At 45.4% G+C, this 23,571-nt stretch overlaps 3 protein-coding genes across 4 annotated transcripts; all 3 read right to left on the bottom strand.

The window, feature by feature from the left end:
- Positions 1 to 1,708: 1,708 nt before the first annotated feature.
- LOC136560027 (pancreatic alpha-amylase-like) lies at positions 1,709 to 6,588 on the bottom strand. Its single transcript, XM_066555631.1, has 10 exons — positions 6,393 to 6,588; positions 5,640 to 5,786; positions 5,252 to 5,449; positions 3,811 to 4,041; positions 3,326 to 3,459; positions 3,118 to 3,240; positions 2,907 to 3,006; positions 2,507 to 2,628; positions 2,272 to 2,397; positions 1,709 to 2,016 (listed from the first exon to the last, which is right to left on the bottom strand). Exons 1-10 carry the CDS (start codon positions 6,561 to 6,563, stop codon positions 1,827 to 1,829), a joined length of 1,542 nt encoding a protein of 513 aa, XP_066411728.1. The 5' UTR covers positions 6,564 to 6,588; the 3' UTR covers positions 1,709 to 1,826.
- Positions 6,589 to 8,405: 1,817 nt separating this feature from the next.
- On the bottom strand, positions 8,406 to 15,004 carry LOC136560036 (pancreatic alpha-amylase-like). 2 transcript variants are annotated; one of them, XM_066555649.1, is made up of 11 exons: positions 14,807 to 15,004; positions 14,054 to 14,200; positions 13,666 to 13,863; positions 12,135 to 12,365; positions 11,650 to 11,783; positions 11,442 to 11,564; positions 11,231 to 11,330; positions 10,831 to 10,952; positions 10,596 to 10,721; positions 10,244 to 10,340; positions 8,406 to 8,488 (listed from the first exon to the last, which is right to left on the bottom strand). In XM_066555649.1, the coding sequence occupies exons 1-11, from the start codon at positions 14,975 to 14,977 to the stop codon at positions 8,426 to 8,428; spliced, it is 1,512 nt and encodes a 503-aa protein (XP_066411746.1). In that variant the 5' UTR covers positions 14,978 to 15,004; the 3' UTR covers positions 8,406 to 8,425. The 2 variants fall into 2 exon arrangements, with proteins under 2 accessions (XP_066411746.1, XP_066411745.1); XM_066555648.1 differs by lacking the exon at positions 8,406 to 8,488 and having other exon boundaries at positions 10,033 to 10,340.
- A 3,440-nt stretch (positions 15,005 to 18,444) lies between these two features.
- LOC136560037 (pancreatic alpha-amylase-like) lies at positions 18,445 to 23,341 on the bottom strand. The gene is made up of 10 exons (XM_066555650.1): positions 23,171 to 23,341; positions 22,418 to 22,564; positions 22,030 to 22,227; positions 20,499 to 20,729; positions 20,014 to 20,147; positions 19,806 to 19,928; positions 19,595 to 19,694; positions 19,234 to 19,355; positions 18,999 to 19,124; positions 18,445 to 18,752 (listed from the first exon to the last, which is right to left on the bottom strand). The coding sequence occupies exons 1-10, from the start codon at positions 23,339 to 23,341 to the stop codon at positions 18,563 to 18,565; spliced, it is 1,542 nt and encodes a 513-aa protein (XP_066411747.1). The 3' UTR covers positions 18,445 to 18,562.
- Between the last annotated feature and the right edge of the window lie 230 nt (positions 23,342 to 23,571).

The raw sequence follows: 23,571 nt of genomic DNA, 5'->3' as shown, positions 1-23,571 counted from the left end.
CATTTCCTAGTACTAACATTCTTCTGAAAACTTAGAGATCAGCAGTAAGGTTGACTGTAACTCTGGGTTTAGTGAATTATCTGAAAGATCTGGTGTTGCTCTAGATGACTCTTGCCTTCTCCATCATCTTTATGCTCAAATGATAAGGCAATGTGCCAAAATCCTGAAATAAAAGGAACACAAACCAAGGTCTGAATGCAATTTAGGTCCTTTCAAAGCAGTGAACATTTGGCCCACAAAATTTTACTTACACCTAAAGAAAGCATCTCATGATTTCTTTTTCTCCATGTTCTCTTTCATGGCACTGTGAAATGCAGAGCTACCTAAACCTACATTAAGCAAAACTCTCATTGCACCCCAACATCCTTGGGAAGTGGATCCACATCTGTTCACAGGCACAGACAACCTCTCCATATTCAGCCTGTTTTTTGGATTTATGGGCACCTCAGATCACTGTGTGGCATTTCAGTCATTTGCCACAGAAGCTCTGGGGCCTGGGGGTGGAGTTGCAAGTTGACACGTGAACCGATGATTCCATTTGGGAATGGGCAATGTGTGAATAACAGAGGATGGAATCCCAGTTTCTGCGGGCTGGAGCTGAGTGCAGGGCTGAAGACAGCTCCTCTCAATTTCAGAGGGGCCCGAGGGCTCCCTGACCTGCCCCTCTGTGCCAAAAACTGGTTTGCAAAGGCCATGAACACCCTGCCACGTGGGGCCCAGGGCTTTGGCACCTCTCCACTGAGGCAGGGGCCGAGTGCATGGATCCAGGAGACGCTGGCCACAGCCAAGGAGGGAGACAGATGGGAGGGGCAGTGCTGGGCCAGGGACACCCTGACTGCCCTGACAGACACCCGGAGCCCTTGGGCACACTGAGAGCCAATATCCACCACCAACACCACAGAAAGGAAACTTAAAACTGCACCTTGACCTCAAACTGGAACAACCTCCTTCCATTTTTCCCTCCAGAGGGGGATGCAGTCACCGCTTTTGGCCTAGCAGAGCTTCTGCCTTACAGCAAGGCCTGCACACTTGCTTTTACCTCAGCATTTTCTCACAGCTGACAAGGGATTTGGGAAAGCTGCCAAACCTCTACTGTGTTTGCATATTTCTTGGAGATATTCGAGAATAAGGGTGCCTAACACACCAGAGGCAGGAATTTGCCGTGCCTCAGCCAGTGGCACAAGGTGGAAGCAATGCCTGGATACATCGCGTGTTCTCAGGCCCCTTCAGCACCCGCACAGGGAGCGTTCGCTGGCCTAAAACCACTGGGGCAAACCGTGCAAGAGCTCAGGCTCTGCTTTGTCCAGGCACAGGCTGACTGTGAAGCAGGAAACCTGCTGGTTTCACTGATGCCACAGGCTGGAAAAACTGATTGGCACAGCCCAGCTTCCCTCGGTGACCCAGACGCCAGGCTTGGCTTGTCATAAGGAAGGGTTTATATCAACTCTGTACGTAGGCACTGCTCACAGCTGACAGCCCACAAGGTGGCTGCTCTGGGATACAAGTGGGTGTGCACGGATCAGCCCTGGAAACCCTGCACGTTTCCTTTGCCATTTTAGCTGGCTTTGATTTTTTTTTTTTTTTCCTCTCCAGTGTTTTTGTTACACAGGAACTGGAATGCTGCATTGCCTTAAAACCTATCACTGCATTGCCACTAGTTATGAGGGGATAAAGTTACATCGAATTCATTAAGGGAAAAACATTACTCTTCAATTTGAATGCCGTTTATTATGCAATAGAGATTCCTTCATGCTCAAAAAGCAGGGAATAACATATGGGGGAAACAGTAATACACAGATCAAACAGAGGAGGCTATTTCTCCCAAATTATAACTTGGCATCAACATGAATTGCAATAAATGGATCTTCAGCATCGGTATTAATCTGGAAATTAGCCTTTCCATCACCAGAAACAAACACCTGCTTTCCAGTACATTTGTTGTTCTCCTTTTGTCCAGAAATAACATCACAGTAGGTACCAGCAGGCAGTCCAGTTTGCACATAGACATTCATATTCCTATGAGAAAATAAACACGATTTATGCATTGTTTTTAAAACAGGTATTTCAAAAGGTGTGTTAGATTTCTGAACATGATCTTACTCCCCTATTGGAAGGACATTGTAAAGCATAAGGTTTCTGATCCCACCCCTCCTACACACCCATTTTAGCTCTCTGGACCCAGCATGCACTCAAATAACTCAAGTTGGATTGCGGATGAGGGATGCTATTGTTCTCTCTGGGGACCGAGAGAACTTTCTGCCACTGACTTACCAGTTGTCATTATTGAAGATGATGAAGCCTTTATTACCACGGCCAAAAGCCACTTGATTGCTGCCATTGTCCCACCAGTTGGAGAAAGGCTCACCATCCACCACGTTACGGAAGATCACCATGTTCCTGAAAACACAAGCCATGTCTGCCACTGCACCTGCAACACCCCTAAAGCCACATGGAGCAGGAAGCAAAAGCAGCTGCTTTGACTTCTTGTTTCTCCCCAGTGCCCTACCTGATCTGACGCCAGCGATGTTCACAAACCCAGTCGTTGCCACAGGTCGTGTCCGGATTGATTGTAACGGCCTTGGTGGAGCCATCTGAGTTACTTGGGGGCCCCACCCAGTCATTGACGTCCTGTCATTAAAAAGAAAGGTTTTCTTTCTTCATAAAAAAGAGATTCTGGCATATCTTGTGCCTGAAAATGCAGAGAGTCCCTCTGGTGAAGAAAGCTAGAGGGAGCATCAAAGTTTCACTGGCTACCTCCAGCCCAGGACAGGGAAATCTCTCAAAAACCTGAAATGCACTGGACTACTTCTCTGGCCCTGCTCTCACCCTTAATCCCCATGGGTGGATCTTCAGCAATAATTTAATTAAATTAATTTAAACTAATTATTTAATTAATTAAAGCTCACCTTTCCATTTTGAAAATTTCTTGGCCAGCGATAACTTGACATCACACGTGTGAGGCCATACGGATGGGCAAGCATGAAACCAACTGCCATTTTATAGAGCCTGTTTGGTGGACAAACAAGGAGTGAGCCATGGAAGGAGGAACCTGACTGAGAACACACAGACAAACAAGCAAAAGCAAGAAGCATCACCCACACAAGAGCAATCCCTTACCTGGCATCCCAGAAGGTTAGAATAGAAGATCCACCAGCCCCGTGTCCTCTCTGGTTGTCATGATTATCCACAAAGACCAGGGCTCTGTCAGAAGGCACAAAGCCCCAGCCTTCTCCCCAGTTCCTAAACAAAAACACAGACTTGGAGCTACCCTGTCAACTGCTGTATCCAGTCAATCCTGCATCAATTGCAGCACCTTCATCCTTACTTTAAGTAGGCCATCTTTTCTCCGTTCCACTTGCGCAGCACTGTCCCCAGTTTGGCACCGTACTTGAATTCTGTCACTCGGCCATTTCCAAAGTACTCGCTGCCTTTGATGGGCTCTCCACCCAAGTCAATTACCTGGTACCAGAAAGAAAACCTGCATCCCTTCTTGTCTCACAAAGACCAGCAATGCAAAAGAAAGTAATGATCTATTTGTGCTGTGTAGAGCAACACAAATGCAGAATAAGACTTTAGGGACACATATAAAAGCATGACTGATGAAAGGAAAGCTAAAGTTGATTGACAATCTGTTGTGGAGGCATTTTTAAGAATCAAAAATGCCTATGTCTGCCTATGTCTGCTCTATGTAAATTGTGAGCTCCTTGCTAGGGTAAATGGGATGAAGATGTACTGTTGCTCCTCTGAAGGAGGAGGCAAAAGAGATACAAAAGAGAAAGGCAAACATAAAGGAGAAAATGTGGAGATTACCTCCTGATAAATGAAAGGTTTAGTTCCTGCAGAAAACCATTGAGTGTTTAGATCATGCAGCTTGTCCAGAAATGCTCTTATGTCCCCAGGCCACATGTGCTTGGCAGCATCAATTCGGAATCCTGCTACACCAATGTCAATGAGATGGTTCATGTACTCTGCAACCTTTGAGCGCACATAGTCCTTCTCCAGGGCCAGATCCAGAAGGCCACTCAAGCGGCAGTCCCGGACCTGTGCAACAGAAAAGAAAAAAATAAAGATTTCTCTGTATTACACCAAAGGAGGGGTGCAGGTGGGGTGGTGGGTAATGAGGTTGTATTGGATTGGGAAGAAGGGAGAGAGTGATATCCAGAGTAAAGGTTTTGTCTTCACAAGTCACTGTTGCTCATGATAAAGCCCTACTGTCCTGGAGACAGCTGGACACCTGCCTTCCAATGGGAAGTGGTGAATACATTCTTGTTTTACTTTGCTTATGTGTGTGGCTTTCTCTTTACCTATTAAACTGTCTTTATCTCAATCCATGAGTTTCCTCACTTTTACTCTTCCAGTTCTCTGCCCCATCCCACTGAAAATAGGAGGCTGAGTGGTGTTTAGCTGCCAGCTGAGTTAAACCACAAGTTCTCTTTGGTGCCAACATGGGACTCAAAGGGTTCGAATTAACAACAGCTATGATTAATGTGCTAGATGGAATTTACAGCTGTTACTGTATTTTGGCTAATAATTGACAGGCTCCTGTGCTTGCCGTGGGGCTCACTGGCCTCACTGTGCATTCGAGTCTAGGGCTCATCAGCAGCTGCTTTGTGCTTGGGCTGCAGCTGCAGCCTGTGCTGCTGATGCCCTCACCCTGGGGCATTCTGACCCCGGCACTGGCCAGGGCCTGGGCTGGACCTGAGGGATTGCAGGGTCTGGCTAAGTCCAAGCCAGAGCAGGGGGAAGGGGAGGAGTTCATTGCAACATTAAACATGATGGCCTGGTCCAAAGGAACTGGGAGTGTACATTGTCATGGAAATACCTTTAACTTGTTATAATCCAGGACACTATAATGTATTGCTGCAAAGTGGCTGAAGGCAGAGCTTGAGAAAGAACTGCTACATATTCTGACTACAAAAACCAGTAAGTTGTGTAACTACAGCACCACCTTGCACTACTGTCAATTTTCCAAAGGAGCCCCTTATCATGATCAGCTGAGTTCATAAGCTATAAAAATGAGCTCACTCTGAGCTGAGTACACTGGGCTCACTTCTGGAGCAAACATCTGCACATAGGTTCTTGATTCCTCAGTTCTTAGAATATTTTCGGCCACACGTACCTATGGTCACTACTTCAGTCACTTGTCAAGTGACTAAGCACAGGTTTTGTGAGACACTACACCATTTGATTTTACTGTAGAGTTAACAGAACATGTAAAAAAAAAAATGAAAATTTCTCGAGGGGAAGTTACCTGATAGATATCATCATAACGTTCAATTTCTCCACTTCCTGTGTGACATTTGCCATCATTGAAATCCCAGCCAGAGTATGGGACAGCTGGAAAATCTCTGTTTCCAGCATTAAAATGGCTTCCACAGGTAGAATGTGTGCCTGAGCCACCTGCAGCCCCACACATATGGTTGACGACAGCATCCACATAGATACGAACCTGGAAAAGCAATATGTGCATTTCAGGGTGTTTTGTAGCACACATGACCTGAAAGCCACCAATCACTATTAAGTTGATTATTTTCCTTCTCAGTTTCTTCCCAGTTTACACCTGTTTTGAGGGCAGCAGCACCTTCCCTCTGCTGATACAGCACTTCTTGCCATATCAGACAGAATTTCAAGGCACTTACTCCAACATTGTTGCATCTCTTCACCATGTCTTTGAATTGCTCTTCATTTCCGGATCGAGTGCAGATCTTGTAGCTAATGGGCTGGTATCTTTCCCACCAGGGTCTGTTCGGGTTAGTAATGACAATATTTTCATTTGGAGGTGAAACCTGCAGATGAAATGATGTACTTTGATAAGAAATGAAATGGCTTTACCTCAACATTTTAAGGGCAAAATCTGTGCTCAGGACCTCTGCCCTCAGAGGAAAGTTAGTACCCAACGCAGTCTCTCTCCCACAGCAGAAGTTCAGGTCTGTGAGATGTCTGTCTTGTACACTGGCAAGAAAGGCATTTTGGTTTGTTCCTGTGAGATGCCCAGGTCCAGCATGGGCCTGCTTTCCAGGACATGGGCATGGAAGGGCTGAAGTCACAGGAATTATTTTTACCTGTAACAGTGACAGCCTTAGGAATGCCACACCTCACTGCTTCCATACTTCCTTTAGAACAAGGTAAAGAGCTTTACCCTCTACTTAGCTTTCAGGGGAAGCCTTTCAGCATGCCCCTTTGTAACTGATCTGCTAGACATACACCATCATTCATCCCTACAGGGTCCTGCAGAGTTAGGGTTGCTTCTAAAAGCCCTTACTACTTCCTACCCTCCCTCCTCAGCAGCAAAGTTACTTAGAGATGACTGTCTCAAGCTCAGGCGTTAGTAATCAAATTATTTATCAAACATTACAATGCCATTTTCCTACTACTCACAGGAAACAACTCACCTGAACTCCTCCAAATCCATTAGGAGCTAAGTAGCGCTCACACTCCTCAGCAATATCCTGCCAGCGCCATTCAAAGAGGTGCACAATAGAGGTTCTCTTTGGGACAGTGTTGGGGTTGTACTGCCCCCAACAAAGCCCTGCAGCTGCGAGGAGGAGGAGAAGGATCCGCATGGTGCCTTCAGTGTAAGGCTGTGGTCTCTTCACCAGCTATTTATGCGCCTGCAAGATGACAAAGTTCCTGTAGCGGGTGTCAAAATTCACATGGATCCATGCTATCAGTTATTATTTAGGTACATAGATCAATATCATTATTTGGTTTGTTTTTTCTCCTGAATAACCCAACAGCTGAAGATAAAATAACTTTTCACGATGATTATGCACCATCATAAATCAACTGGTTCATGAGCATTGCACCCAAATCCAGAACTGCATTCTTTCCAACCACATGAACAAAGATACTTTATCAAAAGTATTCCAAAATGTGGAAATCAGACAGCCACAGAAGCTGAGCTGGGTGCTGCCACCATCCTCTTGGCCCTGGGAGAGATAAACTCAAGGCAAGGACAAAAGTGAAGACCTCCTGTCTGGACACTCTGACTGATCTGGCAAAAGAAAGTAACAAGGACATTGCTGATGACAGAATGACAACCAAGAAGATTGTGTTACTAAGGGAACGGGGCAAAGGAGTCTGGGTGGAAAATTTTGGACAGAACTTAGAGACCTATAAATACTGGTAAACTGATGCAACAAAGAACTTTGCTTGCATAGCATGGTCTGTGTCCCTCAATCGCCACGAGCGTGTCCCGTGTGAGCAATGACAATTCCCTGTCTGGCCATTCTGGGGATGCCCCACAGAACTGAAATGCTCCTGAAAGGAAGAAGGAGCCAGCTGGCATCCATCCCTTCAGGTTTTGATGGTGAGCTTTGGGACATGAGCAGTAATATGTCTTCAGAAGAAAAACGTGTCTTTGAACTTTTGCCTGAACTTTTAGAGAAGCCCAGAAAAACAGTTGCTTCTCATTCTCTTAAGCTGATTTTCCACTGGGCAGAATCACACGTTAAAGGGTTAAAGGCCAGCATGGCTTTCCCAGTAGAACTGTGGGATGAACAGGGCAATGAGAGGTGATAAGATCCCAGCTGGTTTTGTACCTCACTGTTTTGCCCAAACAGGCATTCCCTATCCATGTCTGGGTCCAGGAGCCTTTGGCCACAGTTCCTGTGCCCTGCCCTGCTGAGGAGGGCAGGCAGAGAGGAGCTGTGCTGGGCACCAGGCACCAGACAAGGCCAGCGCCCCACAGCTACACAGGCATACACTCAACCTGAGACTGCAAAATGATTCCTGATTCAGTAGAAATGACTTTTTGCAAAAAGAGAAAGTTAATATTTAAAGAAGGCTTTAGGTCAGGTAACTGCTTTCCTCAGCATAAGCAGCCATTTTCTTCATGCTGTTAATTTTTTGTCTGAATAAAATACAAAAACAATGGATAATCCAGCAAAATTCTCCTTTTCATATTTGACCACAAGATAATGCTGTGACTCATGAATGAAAAAGAAAAAAAAAGAGAGGAAGAGAAAAGGAAAAAAAAAATAGAAAAAAAAATGAAAAAAAAAAGAACATAAGTTTAAATTTACAGTGCATTTCTGGAATCAGAGAATAATCACAGAGCTAAATTCATGGTTTGGCCAATGAAAGTGAGCATGGTTTCTAACAGAAAATGAAATAGTGCATTGTGCCAAAAAATTCTAAACTTTTACAATTCAGCAGATCTGTTGTGCCATCCTGTTATGCCCCAGCAAATACCTTACCTTAAATTTGATCACTTCAAAACATAATTTCAATTTTTCATTGAACACTGGAATAAAAAAATTAAGGCCTTAGTGTCATCACTTCACATAGAAGATTAGCAATAGAAATTATAGAAATCAAGATAAACATTTCCTAGTACTAACATTCTTTTGAAAACTTAGAGATCAGCAGTAAGGCTGACTGCAACTCTGGGTTTAGTGAATTATCTGAAAGATCTGGTGTTGCTCTAGATGACTCTTGCCTTCTCCATCATCTTTATGCTCAAATGATAAGGCAATGTGCCAAAATCCTGAAATAAAAGGAACACAAACCAAGGTCTGAATGCAATTTAGGTCCTTTCAAAGCAGTGAACATTTGGCCCACAAAATTTTACTTACACCTAAAGAAAGCATCTCATGATTTCTTTTTCTCCATGTTCTCTTTCATGGCACTGTGAAATGCAGAGCTACCTAAACCTACATTAAGCAAAACTCTCATTGCACCCCAACATCCTTGGGAAGTGGATCCACATCTGTTCACAGGCACAGACAACCTCTCCATATTCAGCCTGTTTTTTGGATTTATGGGCACCTCAGATCACTGTGTGGCATTTCAGTCATTTGCCACAGAAGCTCTGGGGCCTGGGGGTGGAGTTGCAAGTTGACACGTGAACCGATGATTCCATTTGGGAATGGGCAATGTGTGAATAACAGAGGATGGAATCCCAGTTTCTGCGGGCTGGAGCTGAGTGCAGGGCTGAAGACAGCTCCTCTCAATTTCAGAGGGGCCCGAGGGCTCCCTGACCTGCCCCTCTGTGCCAAAAACTGGTTTGCAAAGGCCATGAACACCCTGCCACGTGGGGCCCAGGGCTTTGGCACCTCTCCACTGGGGCAGGGGCCGAGTGCATGGATCCAGGAGACGCTGGCCACAGCCAAGGAGGGAGACAGATGGGAGGGGCAGTGCTGGGCCAGGGACACCCTGACTGCCCTGACAGACACCCGGAGCCCTTGGGCACACTGAGAGCCAATATCCACCACCAACACCACAGAAAGGAAACTTAAAACTGCACCTTGACCTCAAACTGGAACAACCTCCTTCCATTTTTCCCTCCAGAGGGGGATGCAGTCACCGCTTTTGGCCTAGCAGAGCTTCTGCCTTACAGCAAGGCCTGCACACTTGCTTTTACCTCAGCATTTTCTCACAGCTGACAAGGGATTTGGGAAAGCTGCCAAACCTCTACTGTGTTTGCATATTTCTTGGAGATATTCGAGAATAAGGGTGCCTAACACACCAGAGGCAGGAATTTGCCGTGCCTCAGCCAGTGGCACAAGGTGGAAGCAATGCCTGGATACATCGCGTGTTCTCAGGCCCCTTCAGCACCCGCACAGGGAGCGTTCGCTGGCCTAAAACCACTGGGGCAAACCGTGCAAGAGCTCAGGCTCTGCTTTGTCCAGGCACAGGCTGACTGTGAAGCAGGAAACCTGCTGGTTTCACTGATGCCACAGGCTGGAAAAACTGATTGGCACAGCCCAGCTTCCCTCGGTGACCCAGACGCCAGGCTTGGCTTGTCATAAGGAGGGGTTTATATCAACTCTGTACGTAGGCACTGCTCACAGCTGACAGCCCACAAGGTGGCTGCTCTGGCATACAAGTGGGTGTGCACGGATCAGCCCTGGAAACCCTGCACGTTTCCTTTGCCATTTTAGCTGGCTTTGAATCTTTTTTTTTTTTCTCTCCAGTGTTTTTGTTACACAGGAACTGGAATGCTGCATTGCCTTAAAACCTATCACTGCATTGCCACTAGTTATGAGGGGATAAAGTTACATCGAATTCATTAAGGGAAAAACATTACTCTTCAATTTGAATGCCGTTTATTATGCAATAGAGATTCCTTCATGCTCAAAAAGCAGGGAATAACATATGGGGGAAACAGTAATACACAGATCAAACAGAGGAGGCTATTTCTCCCAAATTACAACTTGGCATCAACATGAATTGCAATAAATGGATCTTCAGCATCGGTATTAATCTGGAAATTAGCCTTTCCATCACCAGAAACAAACACCTGCTTTCCAGTACATTTGTTGTTCTCCTTTTGTCCAGAAATAACATCACAGTAGGTACCAGCAGGCAGTCCAGTTTGCACATAGACATTCATATTCCTATGAGAAAATAAACACGATTTATGCATTGTTTTTAAAACAGGTATTTCAAAAGGTGTGTTAGATTTCTGAACATGATCTTACTCCCCTATTGGAAGGGCATTGTAAAGCATAAGGTTTCTGATCCCACCCCTCCTACACACCCATTTTAGCTCTCTGGACCCAGCATGCACTCAAATAACTCAAGTTGGATTGCGGATGAGGGATGCTATTGTTCTCTCTGGGGACCGAGAGAACTTTCTGCCACTGACTTACCAGTTGTCATTATTGAAGATGATGAAGCCTTTATTACCACGGCCAAAAGCCACTTGATTGCTGCCATTGTCCCACCAGTTGGAGAAAGGCTCACCATCCACCACGTTACGGAAGATCACCATGTTCCTGAAAACACAAGCCATGTCTGCCACTGCACCTGCAACACCCCTAAAGCCACATGGAGCAGGAAGCAAAAGCAGCTGCTTTGACTTCTTGTTTCTCCCCAGTGCCCTACCTGATCTGACGCCAGCGATGTTCACAAACCCAGTCGTTGCCACAGGTCGTGTCCGGATTGATTGTAACGGCCTTGGTGGAGCCATCTGAGTTACTTGGGGGCCCCACCCAGTCATTGACGTCCTGTCATTAAAAAGAAAGGTTTTCTTTCTTCATAAAAAAGAGATTCTGGCATATCTTGTGCCTGAAAATGCAGAGAGTCCCTCTGGTGAAGAAAGCTAGAGGGAGCATCAAAGTTTCACTGGCTACCTCCAGCCCAGGACAGGGAAATCTCTCAAAAACCTGAAATGCACTGGACTACTTCTCTGGCCCTGCTCTCACCCTTAATCCCCATGGGTGGATCTTCAGCAATAATTTAATTAAATTAATTTAAACTAATTATTTAATTAATTAAAGCTCACCTTTCCATTTTGAAAATTTCTTGGCCAGCGATAACTTGACATCACACGTGTGAGGCCATACGGATGGGCAAGCATGAAACCAACTGCCATTTTATAGAGCCTGTTTGGTGGACAAACAAGGAGTGAGCCATGGAAGGAGGAACCTGACTGAGAACACACAGACAAACAAGCAAAAGCAAGAAGCATCACCCACACAAGAGCAATCCCTTACCTGGCATCCCAGAAGGTTAGAATAGAAGATCCACCAGCCCCGTGTCCTCTCTGGTTGTCATGATTATCCACAAAGACCAGGGCTCTGTCAGAAGGCACAAAGCCCCAGCCTTCTCCCCAGTTCCTAAACAAAAACACAGACTTGGAGCTACCCTGTCAACTGCTGTATCCAGTCAATCCTGCATCAATTGCAGCACCTTCATCCTTACTTTAAGTAGGCCATCTTTTCTCCGTTCCACTTGCGCAGCACTGTCCCCAGTTTGGCACCGTACTTGAATTCTGTCACTCGGCCATTTCCAAAGTACTCGCTGCCTTTGATGGGCTCTCCACCCAAGTCAATTACCTGGTACCAGAAAGAAAACCTGCATCCCTTCTTGTCTCACAAAGACCAGCAATGCAAAAGAAAGTAATGATCTATTTGTGCTGTGTAGAGCAACACAAATGCAGAATAAGACTTTAGGGACACATATAAAAGCATGACTGATGAAAGGAAAGCTAAAGTTGATTGACAATCTGTTGTGGAGGCATTTTTAAGAATCAAAAATGCCTATGTCTGCCTATGTCTGCTCTATGTAAATTGTGAGCTCCTTGCTAGGGTAAATGGGATGCAGATGTACTGTTGCTCCTCTGAAGGAGGAGGCAAAAGAGATACAAAAGAGAAAGGCAAACATAAAGGAGAAAATGTGGAGATTACCTCCTGATAAATGAAAGGTTTAGTTCCTGCAGAAAACCATTGAGTGTTTAGATCATGCAGCTTGTCCAGAAATGCTCTTATGTCCCCAGGCCACATGTGCTTGGCAGCATCAATTCGGAATCCTGCTACACCAATGTCAATGAGATGGTTCATGTACTCTGCAACCTTTGAGCGCACATAGTCCTTCTCCAGGGCCAGATCCAGAAGGCCGCTCAAGCGGCAGTCCCGGACCTGTGCAACAGAAAAGAAAAAAATAAAGATTTCTCTGTATTACACCAAAGGAGGGGTGCAGGTGGGGTGGTGGGTAATGAGGTTGTATTGGATTGGGAAGAAGGGAGAGAGTGATATCCAGAGTAAAGGTTTTGTCTTCACAAGTCACTGTTGCTCATGATAAAGCCCTACTGTCCTGGAGACAGCTGGACACCTGCCTTCCAATGGGAAGTGGTGAATACATTCTTGTTTTACTTTGCTTATGTGTGTGGCTTTCTCTTTACCTATTAAACTGTCTTTATCTCAGTCCATGAGTTTCCTCACTTTTACTCTTCCAGTTCTCTGCCCCATCCCACTGAAAGTAGGAGGCTGAGTGGTGTTTAGCTGCCAGCTGAGTTAAACCACAAGTTCTCTTTGGTGCCAACATGGGACTCAAAGGGTTCGAATTAACAACAGCTATGATTAATGTGCTAGATGGAATTTACAGCTGTTACTGTATTTTGGCTAATAATTGCCAGGCTCCTGTGCTTGCCGTGGGGCTCACTGGCCTCACTGTGCATTCGAGTCTAGGGCTCATCAGCAGCTGCTTTGTGCTTGGGCTGCAGCTGCAGCCTGTGCTGCTGATGCCCTCACCCTGGGGCATTCTGACCGCGGCACTGGCCAGGGCCTGGGCTGGACCTGAGGGATTGCAGGGTCTGGCTAAGTCCAAGCCAGAGCAGGGGGAAGGGGAGGAGTTCATTGCAACATTAAACATGATGGCCTGGTCCAAAGGAACTGGGAGTGTACATTGTCATGGAAATACCTTTAACTTGTTGTAATCCAGGATTTGAGATATGTGTTATAGGGATTACCACAGAAGAACCCATCTGAACCCATGAAGGACAAGCCCTACATGAAGCAGTGCAAGTGCAGAAACACTGTAATGTATTGCTGCAAAGTGGCTGAAGGCAGAGCTTGAGAAAGAACTGCTACATATTCTGACTACAAAAACCAGTAAGTTGTGTAACTACAGCACCACCTTGCACTACTGTCAATTTTCCAAAGGGGCCCCTTATCATGATCAGCTGAGTTCATAAGCTATAAAAATGAGCTCACTCTGAGCTGAGTACACTGGGCTCACTTCTGGAGCAAACATCTGCACACAGGTTCTTGATTCCTCAGTTCTTAGAATATTTTCGGCCACACGTACCTATGGTCACTACTTCAGTCACTTGTCAAGTGACTAAGCACAGGTTTTGTGAGACACTACACCATTTGATTTTACTGTAGAGTTAACAGAACATGTAAAAAAAAAAATGAAAATTTCTCGAGGGGAAGTTACCTGATAGATATCATCATAACGTTCAATTTCTCCACTTCCTGTGTGACATTTGCCATCATTGAAATCCCAGCCAGAGTATGGGACAGCTGGAAAATCTCTGTTTCCAGCATTAAAATGGCTTCCACAGGTAGAATGTGTGCCTGAGCCACCTGCAGCCCCACACATATGGTTGACGACAGCATCCACATAGATACGAACCTGGAAAAGCAATATGTGCATCTCAGGGTGTTTTGTAGCACACGTGACCTGAAAGCCACCAATCACTATTAAGTTGATTATTTTCCTTCTCAGTTTCTTCTCAGTTTCTACCTGTTTTGAGGGCAGCAGCACCTTCCCTCTGCTGATACAGCACTTCTTGCCATATCAGACAGAATTTCAAGGCACTTACTCCAACATTGTTGCATCTCTTCACCATGTCTTTGAATTGCTCTTCATTTCCGGATCGAGTGCAGATCTTGTAGCTAATGGGCTGGTATCTTTCCCACCAGGGTCTGTTCGGGTTAGTAATGACAATATTTTCATTTGGAGGTGAAACCTGCAGATGAAATGATGTACTTTGATAAGAAATGAAATGGCTTTACCTCAACATTTTAAGGGCAAAATCTGTGCTCAGGACCTCTGCCCTCAGAGGAAAGTTAGTACCCAACGCAGTCTCTCTCCCACAGCAGAAGTTCAGGTCTGTGAGATGTCTGTCTTGTACACTGGCAAGAAAGGCATTTTGGTTTGTTCCTGTGAGATGCCCAGGTCCAGCATGGGCCTGCTTTCCAGGACATGGGCATGGAAGGGCTGAAGTCACAGGAATTATTTTTACCTGTAACAGTGACAGCCTTAGGAATGCCACACCTCACTGCTTCCATACTTCCTTTAGAACAAGGTAAAGAGCTTTACCCTCTACTTAGCTTTCAGGGGAAGCCTTTCAGCATGCCCCTTTGTAACTGATCTGCTAGACATACACCATCATTCATCCCTACAGGGTCCCGCAGAGTTAGGGTTGCTTCTAAAAGCCCTTACTACTTCCTACCCTCCCTCCTCAGCAGCAAAGTTACTTAGAGATGACTGTCTCAAGCTCAGGCATTAGTAATCAAATTATTTATCAAACATTACAATGCCATTTTCCTACTACTCACAGGAAACAACTCACCTGAACTCCTCCAAATCCATTAGGAGCTAAGTAGCGCTCACACTCCTCAGCAATATCCTGCCAGCGCCATTCAAAGAGGTGCACAATAGAGGTTCTCTTTGGGACAGTGTTGGGGTTGTACTGCCCCCAACAAAGCCCTGCAGCTGCGAGGAGGAGGAGAAGGATCCGCATGGTGCCTTCAGTGTAAGGCTGTGGTCTCTTCACCAGCTATTTATGCGCCTGCAAGATGACAAAGTTCCTGTAGCGGGTGTCAAAATTCACATGGATCCATGCTATCAGTTATTATTTAGGTACATAGATCAATATCATTATTTGGTTTGTTTTTTCTCCTGAATAACCCAACAGCTGAAGATAAAATAACTTTTCACGATGATTATGCACCATCATAAATCAACTGGTTCATGAGCATTGCACCCAAATCCAGAACTGCATTCTTTCCAACCACATGAACAAAGATTCTTTATCAAAAGTATTCCAAAATGTGGAAATCAGACAGCCACAGAAGCTGAGCTGGGTGCTGCCACCATCCTCTTGGCCCTGGGAGAGATAAACTCAAGGCAAGGACAAAAGTGATGACCTCCTGTCTGGACACTCTGACTGATCTGGCAAAAGAAAGTAACAAGGACATTGCTGATGACAGAATGACAACCAAGAAGATTGTGTTACTAAGGGAACGGGGCAAAGGAGTCTGGGTGGAAAATTTTGGACAGAACTTAGAGACCTATAAATACTGGTAAACTGATGCAACAAAGAACTTTGCTTGCATAGCATGGTCCGTGTCCCTCAATCGCCACGAGCGTGTCCCGTGTGAGCAATGACAATTCCCTGTCTGGCCATTCTGGGGATGCCCCACAGAACTGAAATGCTCCTGAAAGGAAGAAGGAGCCAGCTGGCATCCATCCCTTCAGGTTTTGATGGTGAGCTTTGGGACATGAGCAATAATATGTCTTCAGAAGAAAAACATGTCTTTGAACTTTTGCCTGAACTTTTAGAGAAGCCCAGAAAAACAGTTGCTTCTCATTCTCTTAAGCTGATTTTACACTGGGCAGAATCACACGTTAAAGGGTTAAAGGCCAGCATGGCTTTCCCAGTAGAACTGTGGGATGAACAGGGCAATGAGAGGTGATAAGATCCCAGCTGGTTTTGTACCTCACTGTTTTGCCCAAACAGGCATTCCCTATCCATGTCTGGGCCCAGGAGCCTTTGGCCACAGTTCCTGTGCCCTGCCCTGCTGAGGAGGGCAGGCAGAGAGGAGCTGTGCTGGGCACCAGGCACCAGACAAGGCCAGCGCCCCACAGCTACACAGGCATACACTCAACCTGAGACTGCAAAATGATTCCTGATTCAGTAGAAATGACTTTTTGCAAAAAGAGAAAGTTAATATTTAAAGAAGGCTTTAGGTCAGGGAACTGCTTTCCTCAGCATAAGCAGCCATTTTCTTCATGCTGTTAATTTTTTGTCTGAATAAAATACAAAAACAATGGATAATCCAGCAAAATTCTCCTTTTCATATTTGACCACAAGATAATGCTGTGACTCATGAATTAAAAAGAAAAAAAAAGAGAGGAAGAGAAAAAGAAAAAAAAATAGAAAAAAATGATAAAAAAAAAGAACATAAGTTTAAATTTACAGTGCATTTCTGCAATCAGAGAATAATCACAGAGCTAAATTCATGGTTTGGCCAATGAAAGTGAGCATGGTTTCTAACAGAAAATGAAATAGTGCATTGTGCCAAAAAATTCTAAACTTTTACAATTCAGCAGACCTGTTGTGCCATCCTGTTATGCCCCAGCAAATATCTTACCTTAAATTTGATCACTTCAAAACATAATTTCAAGTTTTCATTGAACACTGGAATAAAAAAATTAAGGCCTTAGTGTCATCACTACACATAGAAGAGTAGCAATAGAATTTATAAAAATTAAGATAAACATTTCCTAGTACTAACATTCTTCTGAAAACTTAGAGATCAGCAGTAAGGCTGACTGCAACTCTGGGTTTAGTGAATTATCTGAAAGATCTGGTGTTGCTCTAGATGACTCTTGCCTTCTCCATCATCTTTATGCTCAAATGATAAGGCAATGTGCCAAAATCCTGAAATAAAAGGAACACAAACCAAGGTCTGAATGCAATTTAGGTCCTTTCAAAGCAGTGAACATTTGGCCCACAAAATTTTACTTACACCTAAAGAAAGCATCTCATGATTTCTTTTTCTCCATGTTCTCTTTCATGGCACTGTGAAATGCAGAGCTACCTAAACCTACATTAAGCAAAACTCTCATTGCACGCCAACATCCTTGGGAAGTGGATCCACATCTGTTCACAGGCACAGATAACCCTCTCCATATTCAGCCTGTTTTTTGGATTTATGGGCACCTCAGATCACTGTGTGGCATTTCAGTCATTTGCCACAGAAGCTCTGGGGCCTGGGGGTGGAGTTGCAAGTTGACACGTGAACCGATGATTCCATTTGGGAATGGGCAATGTGTGAATAACAGAGGATGGAATCCCAGTTTCTGTGGGCTGGAGCTGAGTGCAGGGCTGAGGACAGCTCCTCTCAATTTCAGAGGGGCCCGAGGGCTCCCTGACCTGCCCCTCTGTGCCAAAAACTGGTTTGCAAAGGCCATGAACACCCTGCCACGTGGGGCCCAGGGCTTTGGCACCTCTCCACTGAGGCAGGGGCCGAGTGCATGGATCCAGGAGACGCTGGCCACAGCCAAGGAGGGAGACAGATGGGAGGGGCAGTGCTGGGCCAGGGACACCCTGACTGCCCTGACAGACACCCGGAGCCCTTGGGCACGCTGAGAGCCAATATCCACCACCAACACCACAGAAAGGAAACTTAAAAGTGCACCTTGACCTCAAACTGGAACAGCCTCCTTCCATTTTTCCCTCCAGAGGGGGATGCAGTCACAGCTTTTGGCCTAGCAGAGCTTCTGCCTTACAGCAAGGCCTGCACACTTGCTTTTACCTCAGCATTTTCTCACAGCTGACAAGGGATTTGGGAAAGCTGCCAAACCTCTACTGTGTTTGCATATTTCTTGGAGATATTCGAGAATAAGGGTGCCTAACACACCAGAGGCAGGAATTTGCCGTGCCTCAGCCAGTGGCACAAGGTGGAAGCAATGCCTGGATACATCGCGTGTTCTCAGGCCCCTTCAGCACCCGCACAGGGAGCGTTCGCTGGCCTAAAACCACTGGGGCAAACCGTGCAAGAGCTCAGGCTCTGCTTTGTCCAGGCACAGGCTGACTGTGAAGCAGGAATCCTGCTGGTTTCACTGATGCCACAGGCTGGAAAAACTGATTGGCACAGCCCAGCTTCCCTCGGTGACCCAGACGCCAGGCTTGGCTTGTCATAAGGAAGGGTTTATATCAACTCTGTACGTAGGCACTGCTCACAGCTGACAGCCCACAAGGTGGCTGCTCTGGGATACAAGTGGGTGTGCACGGATCAGCCCTGGAAACCCTGCACGTTTCCTTTGCCATTTTAGCTGGCTTTGAATCTTTTTTTTTTTTTCTCCAGTGTTTTTGTTACACAGGAACTGGAATGCTGTATTGCCTTAAAAACTATCACTGCATTGCCACTAGTTATGAGGGGATAAAGTTACATCGAATTCATTAAGGGAAAAACATTACTCTTCAATTTGAATGCCGTTTATTATGCAATAGAGATTCCTTCATGCTCAAAAAGCAGGGAATAACATATGGGGGAAACAGTAATACACAGATCAAACAGAGGAGGCTATTTCTCCCAAATTATAACTTGGCATCAACATGAATTGCAATAAATGGATCTTCAGCATCAGTATTAATCTGGAAATTAGCCTTTCCATCACCAGAAACAAACACCTGCTTTCCAGTACATTTGTTGTTCTCCTTTTGTCCAGAAATAACATCACAGTAGGTACCAGCAGGCAGTCCAGTTTGCACATAGACATTCATATTCCTATGAGAAAATAAACACGATTTATGCATTGTTTTTAAAACAGGTATTTCAAAAGGTGTGTTAGATTTCTGAACATGATCTTGCTCCCCTATTGGAAGGGCATTGTAAAGCATAAGGTTTCTGATCCCACCCCTCCTACACACCCATTTTAGCTCTCTGGACCCAGCATGCACTCAAATAACTCAAGTTGGATTGCGGATGAGGGATGCTATTGTTCTCTCTGGGGACTTTCTGCCACTGACTTACCAGTTGTCATTATTGAAGATGATGAAGCCTTTATTACCACGGCCAAAAGCCACTTGATTGCTGCCATTGTCCCACCAGTTGGAGAAAGGCTCACCATCCACCACGTTACGGAAGATCACCATGTTCCTGAAAACACAAGCCATGTCTGCCACTGCACCTGCAACACCCCTAAAGCCACATGGAGCAGGAAGCAAAAGCAGCTGCTTTGACTTCTTGTTTCTCCCCAGTGCCCTACCTGATCTGACGCCAGCGATGTTCACAAACCCAGTCGTTGCCACAGGTCGTGTCCGGATTGATTGTAACGGCCTTGGTGGAGCCATCTGAGTTACTTGGGGGCCCAACCCAGTCATTGACATCCTGTCATTAAAAAGAAAGGTTTTCTTTCTTCATAAAAAAGAGATTCTGGCATATCTTGTGGCTGAAGATGCAGAGAGTCCCTCTGGTGAAGAAAGCTAGAGGGAGCATCAAAGTTTCACTGGCTACCTCCAGCCCAGGACAGGGAAATCTCTCAAAAACCTGAAATGCACTGGACTACTTCTCTGGCCCTGCTCTCACCCTTAATCCCCATGGGTGGATCTTAGGCATTAATAGCTCACCTTTCCATTTTGAAAATTTCTTGGCCAGCGATAACTTGACATCACACGTGTGAGGCCATACGGATGGGCAAGCATGAAACCAACTGCCATTTTATAGAGCCTGTTTGGTGGACAAACAAGGAGTGAGCCATGGAAGGAGGAACCTGACTGAGAACACACAGACAAACAAGCAAAAGCAAGAAGCATCACCCACACAAGAGCAATCCCTTACCTGGCATCCCAGAAGGTTAGAATAGAAGATCCACCAGCCCCGTGTCCTCTCTGGTTGTCATGATTATCCACAAAGACCAGGGCTCTGTCAGAAGGCACAAAGCCCCAGCCTTCTCCCCAGTTCCTAAACAAAAACACAGACTTGGAGCTACCCTGTCAACTGCTGTATCCAGTCAATCCTGCATCAATTGCAGCACCTTCATCCTTACTTTAAGTAGGCCATCTTTTCTCCGTTCCACTTGCGCAGCACTGTCCCCAGTTTGGCACCGTACTTGAATTCTGTCACTCGGCCATTTCCAAAGTACTCGCTGCCTTTGATGGGCTCTCCACCCAAGTCAATTACCTGGTACCAGAAAGAAAACCTGCATCCCTTCTTGTCTCACAAAGACCAGCAATGCAAAAGAAAGTAATGATCTATTTGTGCTGTGTAGAGCAACACAAATGCAGAATAAGACTTTAGGGACACATATAAAAGCATGACTGATGAAAGGAAAGCTAAAGTTGATTGACAATCTGTTGTGGAGGCATTTTTAAGAATCAAAAATGCCTATGTCTGCCTATGTCTGCTCTATGTAAATTGTGAGCTCCTTGCTAGGGTAAATGGGATGCAGATGTACTGTTGCTCCTCTGAAGGAGGAGGCAAAAGAGATACAAAAGAGAAAGGCAAACATAAAGGAGAAAATGTGGAGATTACCTCCTGATAAATGAAAGGTTTAGTTCCTGCAGAAAACCATTGAGTGTTTAGATCATGCAGCTTGTCCAGAAATGCTCTTATGTCCCCAGGCCACATGTGCTTGGCAGCATCAATTCGGAATCCTGCTACACCAATGTCAATGAGATGGTTCATGTACTCTGCAACCTTTGAGCGCACATAGTCCTTCTCCAGGGCCAGATCCAGAAGGCCGCTCAAGCGGCAGTCCCGGACCTGTGCAACAGAAAAGAAAAAAATAAAGATTTCTCTGTATTACACCAAAGGAGGGGTGCAGGTGGGGTGGTGGGTAATGAGGTTGTATTGGATTGGGAAGAAGGGAGAGAGTGATATCCAGAGTAAAGGTTTTGTCTTCACAAGTCACTGTTGCTCATGATAAAGCCCTACTGTCCTGGAGACAGCTGGACACCTGCCTTCCAATGGGAAGTGGTGAATACATTCTTGTTTTACTTTGCTTATGTGTGTGGCTTTCTCTTTACCTATTAAACTGTCTTTATCTCAATCCATGAGTTTCCTCACTTTTACTCTTCCAGTTCTCTGCCCCATCCCACTGAAAGTAGGAGGCTGAGTGGTGTTTAGCTGCCAGCTGAGTTAAACCACAAGTTCTCTTTGGTGCCAACATGGGACTCAAAGGGTTCGAATTAACAACAGCTATGATTAATGTGCTAGATGGAATTTACAGCTGTTACTGTATTTTGGCTAATAATTGCCAGGCTCCTGTGCTTGCCGTGGGGCTCACTGGCCTCACTGTGCATTCGAGTCTAGGGCTCATCAGCAGCTGCTTTGTGCTTGGGCTGCAGCTGCAGCCTGTGCTGCTGATGCCCTCACCCTGGGGCATTCTGACCGCGGCACTGGCCAGGGCCTGGGCTGGACCTGAGGGATTGCAGGGTCTGGCTAAGTCCAAGCCAGAGCAGGGGGAAGGGGAGGAGTTCATTGCAACATTAAACATGATGGCCTGGTCCAAAGGAACTGGGAGTGTACATTGTCATGGAAATACCTTTAACTTGTTGTAATCCAGGATTTGAGATATGTGTTATAGGGATTACCACAGAAGAACCCATCTGAACCCATGAAGGACAAGCCCTACATGAAGCAGTGCAAGTGCAGAAACACTGTAATGTATTGCTGCAAAGTGGCTGAAGGCAGAGCTTGAGAAAGAACTGCTACATATTCTGACTACAAAAACCAGTAAGTTGTGTAACTACAGCACCACCTTGCACTACTGTCAATTTTCCAAAGGAGCCCCTTATCATGATCAGCTGAGTTCATAAGCTATAAAAATGAGCTCACTCTGAGCTGAGTACACTGGGCTCACTTCTGGAGCAAACATCTGCACACAGGTTCTTGATTCCTCAGTTCTTAGAATATTTTCGGCCACACGTACCTATGGTCACTACTTCAGTCACTTGTCAAGTGACTAAGCACAGGTTTTGTGAGACACTACACCATTTGATTTTACTGTAGAGTTAACAGAACATGTAAAAAAAAAAATGAAAATTTCTCGAGGGGAAGTTACCTGATAGATATCATCATAACGTTCAATTTCTCCACTTCCTGTGTGACATTTGCCATCATTGAAATCCCAGCCAGAGTATGGGACAGCTGGAAAATCTCTGTTTCCAGCATTAAAATGGCTTCCACAGGTAGAATGTGTGCCTGAGCCACCTGCAGCCCCACACATATGGTTGACGACAGCATCCACATAGATACGAACCTGGAAAAGCAATATGTGCATTTCAGGGTGTTTTGTAGCACACGTGACCTGAAAGCCACCAATCACTATTAAGTTGATTATTTTCCTTCTCAGTTTCTTCTCAGTTTCTACCTGTTTTGAGGGCAGCAGCACCTTCCCTCTGCTGATACAGCACTTCTTGCCATATCAGACAGAATTTCAAGGCACTTACTCCAACATTGTTGCATCTCTTCACCATGTCTTTGAATTGCTCTTCATTTCCGGATCGAGTGCAGATCTTGTAGCTAATGGGCTGGTATCTTTCCCACCAGGGTCTGTTCGGGTTAGTAATGACAATATTTTCATTTGGAGGTGAAACCTGCAGATGAAATGATGTACTTTGATAAGAAATGAAATGGCTTTACCTCAACATTTTAAGGGCAAAATCTGTGCTCAGGACCTCTGCCCTCAGAGGAAAGTTAGTACCCAACGCAGTCTCTCTCCCACAGCAGAAGTTCAGGTCTGTGAGATGTCTGTCTTGTACACTGGCAAGAAAGGCATTTTGGTTTGTTCCTGTGAGATGCCCAGGTCCAGCATGGGCCTGCTTTCCAGGACATGGGCATGGAAGGGCTGAAGTCACAGGAATTATTTTTACCTGTAACAGTGACAGCCTTAGGAATGCCAAACCTCACTGCTTCCATACTTCCTTTAGAACAAGGTAAAGAGCTTTACCCTCTACTTAGCTTTCAGGGGAAGCCTTTCAGCATGCCCCTTTGTAACTGATCTGCTAGACATACACCATCATTCATCCCTACAGGGTCCCGCAGAGTTAGGGTTGCTTCTAAAAGCCCTTACTACTTCCTACCCTCCCTCCTCAGCAGCAAAGTTACTTAGAGATGACTGTCTCAAGCTCAGGCATTAGTAATCAAATTATTTATCAAACATTACAATGCCATTTTCCTACTACTCACAGGAAACAACTCACCTGAACTCCTCCAAATCCATTAGGAGCTAAGTAGCGCTCACACTCCTCAGCAATATCCTGCCAGCGCCATTCAAAGAGGTGCACAATAGAGGTTCTCTTTGGGACAGTGTTGGGGTTGTACTGCCCCCAACAAAGCCCTGCAGCTGCGAGGAGGAGGAGAAGGATCCGCATGGTGCCTTCAGCGTAAGGCTGTGGTCTCTTCACCAGCTATTTATGCGCCTGCAAGATGACAAAGTTCCTGTAGCGGGTGTCAAAATTCACATGGATCCATGCTATCAGTTATTATTTAGGTACATAGATCAATATCATTATTTGGTTTGTTTTTTCTCCTGAATAACCCAACAGCTGAAGATAAAATAACTTTTCACGATGATTATGCACCATCATAAATCAACTGGTTC

The sequence above is a fragment of the Molothrus aeneus genome, chromosome 9 (genome assembly GCF_037042795.1).
Source record: "Molothrus aeneus isolate 106 chromosome 9, BPBGC_Maene_1.0, whole genome shotgun sequence".
In the NCBI taxonomy this organism is placed as follows: Eukaryota; Metazoa; Chordata; class Aves; order Passeriformes; family Icteridae; genus Molothrus; species Molothrus aeneus.
Note: the sequence above shows the minus strand (reverse complement) of the source record. Positions and strands in the feature narration are given on the sequence as shown.

What these genes read in the sequence shown, in the direction of transcription:
- LOC136560027 (XM_066555631.1), bottom strand. Translation starts at nt 6,563, where the DNA reads ATGCGGATCCTTCTCCTCCTCCTCGCAGCTGCAGGGCTTTGTTGGGGG. An exon ending in ATGGATTTGGAGGAGTTCAG is followed by an intron (nt 5,787 to 6,392) that starts GTGAGTTGTTTC and finishes TTTCATCTGCAG; the next exon opens with GTTTCACCTCCAAATGAAAA. An exon ending in ATCTTCAATAATGACAACTG is followed by an intron (nt 2,017 to 2,271) that starts GTAAGTCAGTGG and finishes ATTTTCTCATAG; the next exon opens with GAATATGAATGTCTATGTGC.
- LOC136560036 (XM_066555648.1), bottom strand. Translation starts at nt 14,977, where the DNA reads ATGCGGATCCTTCTCCTCCTCCTCGCAGCTGCAGGGCTTTGTTGGGGG. An exon ending in ATGGATTTGGAGGAGTTCAG is followed by an intron (nt 14,201 to 14,806) that starts GTGAGTTGTTTC and finishes TTTCATCTGCAG; the next exon opens with GTTTCACCTCCAAATGAAAA. An exon ending in AACCTTTCATTTATCAGGAG is followed by an intron (nt 11,784 to 12,134) that starts GTAATCTCCACA and finishes TTCTGGTACCAG; the next exon opens with GTAATTGACTTGGGTGGAGA.
- LOC136560037 (XM_066555650.1), bottom strand. Translation starts at nt 23,341, where the DNA reads ATGCGGATCCTTCTCCTCCTCCTCGCAGCTGCAGGGCTTTGTTGGGGG. An exon ending in GAAAAGATGGCCTACTTAAA is followed by an intron (nt 19,929 to 20,013) that starts GTAAGGATGAAG and finishes GTTTTTGTTTAG; the next exon opens with GAACTGGGGAGAAGGCTGGG. An exon ending in CTAACCTTCTGGGATGCCAG is followed by an intron (nt 19,695 to 19,805) that starts GTAAGGGATTGC and finishes TCCACCAAACAG; the next exon opens with GCTCTATAAAATGGCAGTTG.